The sequence below is a fragment of the Mastomys coucha genome, unplaced genomic scaffold (assembly GCF_008632895.1).
Source record: "Mastomys coucha isolate ucsf_1 unplaced genomic scaffold, UCSF_Mcou_1 pScaffold3, whole genome shotgun sequence".
Lineage (NCBI taxonomy): Eukaryota > Metazoa > Chordata > Mammalia > Rodentia > Muridae > Mastomys > Mastomys coucha.
The window spans coordinates 12,884,355-12,894,169 of NW_022196909.1; the positions used below are offsets into that span (position 1 = coordinate 12,884,355).

Consider the following 9,815-nt stretch of genomic DNA (forward strand, 5'->3'; position numbering starts at 1 on the left):
CCCTCCCCCATCTCCCGCCCCACTTCTGCCCTCTTCCTGCAGACAGCCAGCCGGGCGGGTCTCTGAACAAAAGCAGCAAGGCAGAAGGCAACAGATTATCAACTGAATTGGTTTTCAAACACGCATGGACACAAAACACAGCATCTATACTTGACTTCACAGGATGGGTGCCACCCTGGTTTTATCAGCCTCTTTCTACCCAGCCCACACACGACAGAGGCGGCGGAGAGTGTGATCCATGGAGACAGATTTGAACCAGTGTTGGGGTGGACTTAGGTTCTAGAGGGAGAGGGGTCTGAAGATTCTTGGAAGCTAAACAGTGGACTTAAAAATTAGGGCTGGGGATGTCCCTCAAGAGGGCTGTCTTAACCTCAAACACGTGAGACACACAGGATACTTAGGAAACCCTATAGAAATGCCTTCAAACAGCTACAGGACGTGGGAAAACCAAGCTACCTGCTAGACACAATATGCAGACGACCTTAGACACCCTAGCAGCAAAGCTGGACTGCCTTGAAATAATTTTTGGATAGTACATTTGATAGAAGATGCTATTTTTTTTCTCTTTTCGAGACAGGGTTTCTCTGTGCACCCCTGGCTGTCCTGGAACTCACTCTGTAGAACAGGCTAGTCTTGAATTCAGAAATCTGCCTGCCTCTGCCTCCCAAGTGCTGGGATTAAAGGCGTGCGCCACCAAGGCACCTGACCTTTAAATTTTATTTTTATGTTAAGCTTAAAGCTATGGCCACTAGAACATTCTCCATTAATCTTGTGGCTTGTATTCTGCACTGATCTGTAAGTGGAGTCTGAACCCGGTTACAACTCGCCTTGTTGCTGGCCACCAGGGTCAGCCTATCAACTCAAACCTTCTATAAAATAAAAGAATAGCTCAAAATGGTTTCCATACCCACTACCAGGCTGGTATCCTCCTGTTTCTCTTTTTCAGCTTTTTTTTTTTTTTAAGAAAGAAGTCCTTCCCATATGGCTGAACAGGTTGCAAACTGCGCAAGAATCATGCGTCCAGGGGACAGGGTGTCGTTTGTAACCGCAGAGATTTCTTGCAGATCTGTTTTGTTTTTCACTGTCTAATCCTGGCACGCGGCAGTTAGGCGTCTGGTTCTGACAAGATGGCTGTATTACAATGAGCTTCTAACAGGAGGGACCATGGCGTACGGACGAGTGAGACGCCACTTTTTGATTCACGTGAAAACTGCAGTGGGATCGCTGGCCATGGTGGAACCCCGAGGCTAGCCCTCTGCTTCTACACTAGTGAGATACCTTCTTGCTCTGGCCATTATCTGAGTCATAGGCCACAAGGATGCAGTACGAAGAGTGAACACACTGAAACCTCACCTGCCCTCGGCACCACTGGCAACTGTGTGAAAGGGACCCAGTCAGTAGTCGGCCAGCTCCAGGCTCAGGGTTAGCCCAGGATGGCCCACTTACCTTTTCATTTTTCTTGTCATCTGGCTTGTACCCCGAGTTGATGGGGATGGGTGTGGGCAGGCCGCTGATGGGTGTCCCTCCGACCTCCCCGCTGAGGTTGGCGGCACTGACGTTGGGGGGAGTGATGGCGGAGGCCGCTGATGTGAAAGGGATGGCTGGCCGGGGACACATCTGTGCCGGGGACTGCTGGCCGTGCTGTGGGGATGCCACGGAGCGGGGTCGGAGGCTGGTGCTGGGCAGGCGGGATGGAGAAGTCTGAGTGCGCAGGGGTGACACCGTAGCAGTTGGCCGGTCCAGGGCCTGGGCTGAGGGGTCAGTAGAGTGGAAGGTTAGTGTGCCATGCGATTTGCAGAGCATTTTCCTCTCAGGCTTGACCTCTGACCTCTGATGGTTCTGAATATTTGGCTGCTATCACCAGAGAGGAAACTGAGGCCAAATGATCCTGAAAGTACATTCTCTACCCTGGCTCAACCTAGTCCTTATTCCCCAGTGCCCCAGGGCATGCTGGGCCATATTGATCCAGTGTTTTCCAGTGTTTATACTTACCATAATTATTTTGCACCATCACAGTTTGTGGCATTACTGGCTTCAGAATTTGTGATACAAGTCAAACGGTATCCTCGGGCCTCCAAATATGCCATGGCTAGACAATACACTTGGAAATCTTAACAGTGCCTGCAGGTGGGAGGCCTCTCCACACCACACCCCAGGCCTTTGGCTGTGAGCCGGCCACTCCTCTGACGTAAGCTAGATCCACTCCTGCCATGGTGTCTTGAGGCTACAGTTGGTCTGGTGGACACCAAGCAGTACAGAAAAGGCCTCGAGGTATAGGTTTCTTTAAAGAAATCCTTTGAGGTTTCTGAGGGGGTTGGGAACCTAGCATCTGAACATCCCGGACAGCATGCCTCACGTCTTGAGGGGAAGAGCAAGCGATTATGCAGATCAATGAGTCCAGCTGAGGTGATTCATCACCTGGTGACTCTCTCGACTAGGACTGTGGGCTCCTATGCTTTGCGTCCTGAGGGAACTCTCCATAACCAGCCCTTGAGAGGTGACAGCAGTCAGCCCAAAGCCATTGCCCTGGAGCCTCTGCAGCTGTCCTTAGGGCTGTTCAAGGGCATCCCATGCAGCTCATGCTCTCCCGTCTAGAAAGAGGCATCCAGTCAATACAGACGCATGGCGTGATCACCATCAGAACGTCTGAATCGTTTTTCTCCTACAGGGAATAAGCAGTCTACACGGCTCATGCGTTTGTCGTGTGTCGGTTGTTCATCGCTTCTCTTACTACACTGTCAGCTCAGCTCTAGGAGGCTGCGGACAATGGCTGTTGGATTCATTCACAGAAAGCATCCTACATTCCTGGAGTGGAGCCAGGCGTGAGGAAGACTCTTAATACAGGTTCTAATGAGTAAGTGACTACTTGAGAGACAAGCACTCCCAGCTGAAGCATCAAAGAAATAAATCACTGGAGAAGAAACAAATGTCCACTGACACGGGCATGGCTTATTGCATAGGCGGCCTAGATTCTGCCTTCCTTACTAGTTAGCATTGCAAAGCAGCCGCACAGGTTTGAAGAGTCAAGCCAGCAGTGACGGCTGATGGTGAACACTCGGTCCCTGGCCTGCTTCCCCTTTCTTTTTAGTCTTTTGGCCTTTGGTTTGCACATTGGTGATGCTGAGAGGCCAAATCTGTTAAGTTAGAGAACCCGGCCTAAGTCTGAACTCAGGCGAACTAACAGGCTGGTAGTCTCCAATAAAACTCGAGCCTAGCTCCAGTCTCTAAGCTAATCCCCAACAAGACCAGTTATAAGCCCACCTCCTGCCTAATAACCACCAATGCAGAGGGAAGCAGAAGTTAAGTTTGTTTATGATATGAGTCCCAGCACCAGCCAATTATGTTAAAGGTCATAGTAGCTCTCCAATTAGATGCTTGCACACTCACCGCCCCCCCCCACTTGCTGCTTACTATAAAGTCTTGTGTTGATAGACATTTGGGGTTCCCCCACCGCCAAAACCGTCCTCTGTGACTGCGGTGTGTTGGGGGATGGGGGTAGTGGTGAGCTAGCTCGAATAGAATAAAGACCCTGCCGCGAGTTGCATCAGACTGGCTCCTGTGTGTGCTTTGGGGATCACTAACATTTCCCTGGCACTATGATGGCACAGTCTCCTCACAAAGGCCGATTCTCCCCCACTCAGCTCCCTGTGATCTGTCCCCAGTGCCCGGAATCTTCCCCGAAACATGTCCAGTTCTATAACATTCTGTGTGACGGTTCTTGGTGCTCTATCAGCTATCCAGAAGTCACACCATGGGCATGGTAGGCACTCCGGCCCACCCTTTAGCCGATGCTGCCCTGCTGACCTGTTTATCTCTGTCCTGTTATCTTGCTTTATCCCTCCCTACAGCTCTAATGTAAAACACCTACACCCCACAGCTTGTGCTACCTACATAGCTTATTTTTCCCAAATTTAAAACCCGCTGTCTTTCCTATCTGGCTATCCCTGGTGCCTAACCCCAGCTCCTGCTTGTTCTCTCTCTCCCTCCCTCTCTCTCTCTCTCTCTCTCTCTCTCTCTCTCTCTCTCTCTCTCTCTCTCTCTCTCTTTCTCTCTCCCTCCCCCCCACGCTCCTCTCCCTCCCTCCTGGTACGTGAGTTCTCACACGTCTGTATTTTACTCAATGCTTTGGATGGCCCTTCCTCGCTGCCCTCCCCCACCCCTGTCTGTCTATCTCTGCCTGGTGTTTTCAATCTATTGCTTACCTTTATGTGTTAAATTTCTTTCCTGTGCTTTGAAATCTTTGCTGGGTTCTATTTTGGGTTGTTTATTGTTTTTTGTTTTTTGTTTTGTTTTTTTTTTTTTTGAGACTGCGTAGCCCTGGCTGTACCGGAACTCACTCTGTAGACCAGGCTGGCCTTGAGATCTGCCTGCCTCTGCCTCCCAAGTGCTGTAATTAAAGGAGCGTCACCACTGCCTGTCTGTGCTTTGAAATTATAATGAGGCAGTTCACCTCCATCTGTTGTCTCCTGTCCCCTATGCCCCCTCCCTGGGGTCTTCCAGTTAACTCTGTGGCTCTTCTTTGTCTAGTAATTTCTTCCAAAAGGAAACATTCACTCTTTGAGGGATGTAGGGAAGTTCATTTTTTTTTTTTCTATTATTTTGTTTACTCAAGAAGTAAACAAAAATCTTTAAGTCTTAGGAAGCTGAAGCTCACATGGTTTCTAAGGCCCCACAGGTAGGTTACATAAGTGGGATGTGGGGAGAAGAGATTCTCAGGCTGTCTAAAACTTGTGCGGAGAGCTTCAAGCATTCACGCTCAGGTGCGCTTCTGAGAAGCAGCCGCCGTGGAGCCATTCGTGTTCCTGTAAGTCCTCACCCGTGCTTTGTAAGTGTGCCCAGTAAGGGGATTTTCTTGCCAAGCTTAACTTTGGACTGTTGGTCTGTTGCTGGTGTTTGAATTTTAGGGTAGGAGAGGAGGGGCAGGGAGTTCAAGAAAAGAGCAGTGAATCCAAGTGCCCTGCAGGAGGTGAGCACAGTGGTGCTTGCTGTTAATCCCTGCCTGTGTGAGCCAGAGCCCAGCCTGGTCTATACAGGGAGTTCCAGGCCTGCCAGGGCTACACAGTGAGACCCTAGCTCAACAGGACAAAACAGCCCCACCAAACAATCCAAACCTGGAGGAAGAAGACAGAGCTGTCCGAGGTGGGTCTGAAATAGTTTAAGATCCGTCTAGGGACACCATGGTGTGTTTGTTCTTTTATGGTCAGTTTTTAGAGTAGGGAGGGACAAAGTGTGGTGGCCAGAGAGAATGGTCTGGTCCAAGGTCAGCTGACATCATCTAACAAGACTAACCGGGAAGTGATCCAGTCTATGCATGTTCAGTTGAGATGCTTTTCCCTCAAAGAGCTTTGATCCATTACTAGTTGGACCCACAGCTCTGGAGGGCTGGTAATATCTACATCTACATCTCTCTCTCTCTCTCTCTCTCTCTCTCTCTCTCTCTCTCTCTCTCTCTCTCTCTCTCTCTCTCTCTCTCTCTCTCTCTCTCTCTCTCTCTGTACACTGATTTTGTATGCAATGCTGAATTCATTTTTGAGTTGTAGATGTGTGTGTGTGTGTGTGTGTGTGTGTGTGCCTGCATGTATTCCTTAGGGCTTTCCATATGTAAGCTCTTTATGTCTACAACTAGGAAGTTTCCCTCCTTCCTTCCCAGTCTATTCACCTCCCAAATCCATTCCCCAGCGAGGGTCTTCCTCTTGATCTGAGGAAAACCTCCTCTCTCTCACCGTCAAGTGTGAGGGCATCTGTGTTCCCACAGAGAACTTTCATCAAACCAGCTCATCACTATCCCTCATTCTCTAGAGTTCCTTAAATAAGAAGTAGATACTGGGTACTGGGAAATACTCTTGTTTTTTGACACAATCGCATTATTTTGTTCATTATCAAGATGAAGTGCATAAGTTGCTTAATGTTAGTCCAGTTGTGCATTCCTGGGATAGCCACATGTGGGACACTACCTTCTCACTCATTGCCAAATTCAATATGGCTTGTGATTTTATTGTCTTATAATTTTTTTACTAAGAGTAATGTTGGCTTTATGAAAAGAGACACGAAGTATTTTCCCCTTTATCAATTTTCTAAGAAAGTTCAGAAACTTTTATTAATGTCCCATTGTTTTGTATTTAAATGTACATGCAATTTCTTCCTTGATTATCCTATATAATCTACCTTTGAACTAATGCATCCCAAGAACTTTCTTTGTGGGTGTTTTTAAACTAGAAACTCAGTTTCTTTTATAGATATAGGCCTATTCAAATTATTTCTTGTTGGATACATTCAATGATTTGTATCTTTACGAGCTATTTGAATAAGTCTATTCTATTGACTGAACAGTCTATTGATTGAGCTTATTCACATAAAGATTTTGCAATAATTTCTTATTATCTGATAGACTCTTAAATACTACTACTTTTAAAGAAAATCTCTGGTGTTGTTGACTTTCATTTTTGCTCCTTTTACTTAGTTCAGGTGGCCAGAGGTTTATCAATTTGATAATTATCTTCTCAAAGGACCCCTGTGGTGGTGGTTTGAATATGCTTGGCCTATAGGAAGTGGCACTAGTAGGAGGTGTGGTCTTGTTGGAGGAAACGTGTCACTGTGTAGGTGGGCTTTGAGATGTCCTAGTCCTCAAACTCCACCAAGTGTGGAAGAGAGTCTCCTAGGTCCCTTCAGATCAAGATGTAGAACTCTCAGGTTCTTCTCCAGCACCATGTTTGCCTGCAGGCTGCCATGCTTCCTGCCAGGATGATAATGGACAGGACCTCTGCAACTGTAAGCCAGCCCCAGTTAAATGTTCCACTTTGTTAAGAGTTGCCTTGGTCCTGGTGTCTCTTTACAGCAACGGAACACAAATACAACCCTTGTTTAGCTTAGTTCATTTTCCTACCACTTCTCTGCTTCACTCTACTGATTTCTCTCCACTCCCCTGTGGTCCTCTACTCCATTTAGCCTAAGGCTATTAACTTGATATATCTAAGACATTGTAAATTCCCTCACAAAGACTGCTCTTTTGGCTGAATTTTGCAAATCTTGTTGTGTTGTGTTTGTCTTTACTCATCTCAAAATGTTTTCAATCCTTATTTCTTCTTTGATTCACGGATTATTTTGAAGCATTTTATGATGTTTTCAAACAATTATTTGTGACACTGATTTCCACTTCAACTCCACTGTGCTTGCGAATGTAGTCTGTCAAGTCGCTTTACATGGACTGAGATTTACATATTGTGGCTCAGCCTAGGAGTTAACATGAAAATGTTCTGTGTACAGTTGAAAACAATGTGTATTTTTACGTTGATGGGTAGGATCTTCCCTAAAGGCTAATTAAGTCAAATGGTTATGGTTGTAATAATGATCTATACTGTTACTAATAGTTGATAAAATTGCAATCTTACCTCTGTGGATTTCTCTCTTTTGCTCAGCAGCTTTATCTATTGTTGCTTAGGTATTTTTGAGGCTTTATAATTTGATGCATTAATATTTAGAATTGTTATACCATCTTATTGGGCTCCATCTTTGCCCATATCCCCAGTGATTCCTGGTTATACAATCTCCTGTCGGACATGAGTAGGTCAATCTTCTTTTGATTAATATTAACATTAGCATGGTGCATTTCATGAATAACAGAATCTATATTTGCACATTGTCCCACTAGTTCTAATTGACTTAATAATTTCCAAATCAATGCCCTTGGTTCTCTCCTGGCCATTTTGAAACATGAAACTATTGGAGCTGCCCGGATGTGACTCAGATTTTGAATGAAGTGATTCTCCTCACTTCTGTCTCCACTCTTGGAGGAGACGGGAGGATGGAGCCATGATGGACGGATCTGAATCTCACTCTTTGGCAACTGAGGTTGGGGCTTCCTTACGCCGGTTCAAACACTTCTGCCCCTCATTTTCTTCTTTAGAAAATAGGGACCGTGGAAGTAATTCCAGTGAGACTACCATCTGTGTGAGATGGGTATCCCCACACACGTGCCTGTGTGCATATATGTGCACTGTTGCACTCACAAGCAACTGCAGCACAGTTGTAGCTATGCAGTGTCCATGCCACAAGTGGCTGAGCAAGTGGATAGACCCTGCCCTCTCCATTCAGTCCAGACCGTGACTTTAAGGTAGGAAAGCGCGTCTCACCTTCACACAGAGCAAGTTGGTGCTGGTTTTGTTTGCCTGCTTTTAATAAACTCTGAGACCCACAACCTCAACTCTCTATGGGTCTACTGAGACCACTTCCTCTTAGCGTGATGATTTGTATGATTAAGTTTAAGCCTGACACTCACTGTATTATGCCTTTCCTCTTTACCTATGTAGTCTGCTATTTCTATCTTTCAGTATGGGTTACCTCCTTTACTGTAATGCTCTGTTTCCACGTGCCATGGATACTTGACTCTCTATGCTGCGGCCACTCACCACAGCTCTTCCGAGACAACAGAAGAGCCTACGGCGCACACGGCGTTTCCCTTTCTCTCCCTGGCTTTTGTCTTTTTGTCTATTGTAGAGTTCAGTTTTATATAAGCTCAAATCCCATAACCATATCATTTTTATTTGTGTTTTTTTAAACTCTCAGTTGTACTTGAAAGACATTTAAATGCTAGGAATGCTCTAAATGCTTGTACTTTAACGGGCTTCCCACTCTGGGTGCATTCCTTTACTTGGCAAAGTGGATCTCTATACTTGCAACTTCTTAAAAGCAAGCTTTGAACAATTCTCATAGTGTGGTGCTATCCTTGACAATATGTGTGTCACTGCATCTAAATGGTTTTTTTTTTTATGCTTTGTTTTCAATTTTTTAAGAGACAATTTTTGCTGGATATAGAAACCCAGATTGATGAACACACTTCTGCCTTCTCCTAGCCCTCTCCGATGGCTCTTGATAAAATACCTACTTACCTTTATTGCTCCTAACAAATCATTTCTCTGGCTACGTTTAAGATTTCATCCATCATCGATTTTGAACAATTTGGTTATGGTCTGCCTTGCTGTTTTTTTTTTTTAAGTAGATATGCTTCTTCTGTTTTAGAGTCCACTAACTGCTTTTAAGGTATGAATTTGTAATTTTCACCAAGTTTAAGGTGACTTTGGTCATTTTTCTTTAAATTATATTTCCATCCTTACTGTTTTTCCTTTGAGAGTTCAAACTATACAGATTGGGTTATTTAAGGTGGTTCCATTGTTCACTGTCACTGTTAATTTTATAATTTTATGGCTTTTGAGAACTTTATGGATGAATATTGTTTTTACGTCATTTTACATAATTTTCACCCCTCCTTATTCTTCCTCCAGTTCATGCCCCCCCTCAAATTATCACTGCTTCCTCTTTAATTTACACACACACACACACACACACACACACACACACGCACGCACGCACGCACGCACGCACGCACGCACATGACACAGAGAGAGATCCATTTAGTAGTTGACCAAGTGAGACTGGATAACCTATCAGGGTCCTTATCCCTGGAGATTTCTCTCAGCAGCCATTAATTTCCTAGAACTCTTCACCCAGGGGTGGGGCCTCGTCACCTGTCGCTGTCATTGTTCCTGTGGGGGGGGGGGCAGTCACAGTGCTGAGATTCATAGCTGCAGCCTCTCCATCAAGTATTCGAGACACTGCAGCAGCAGGGATCCTGATCCTCCGGCTCTAAGGATCTGTCCACCCCCTCTTGAGCAGTGTTCCCTGAGACATGGGGGTGGGAGTGGTGTCCCAGATTCATGTAATAAGTGGGTTTCGGCACCCCACCGTCAGTCACTCTCTGTATTTCCATCAGTTACCGATGTCCATCTGTCCCGGTCTCTATCGGCTACAAATACAAGCGT

General features: G+C 45.7%; 1 protein-coding gene across 4 annotated transcripts in view; it reads right to left on the reverse strand.

Annotated features, from left to right (window-relative positions):
• Sh3rf3 (SH3 domain containing ring finger 3) overlaps window positions 1-9,815 on the reverse strand; it is a 328,118-nt gene that overhangs the window by 32,476 nt on the left and 285,827 nt on the right. For all 4 annotated transcript variants that reach the window (XM_031347710.1, XM_031347709.1, XM_031347711.1 and 1 more), the window contains one exon: window positions 1,447-1,751. In XM_031347710.1, coding sequence (XP_031203570.1) covers window positions 1,447-1,751 — 305 coding nt within the window. The remainder of the gene's footprint in view (window positions 1-1,446; window positions 1,752-9,815) is intronic.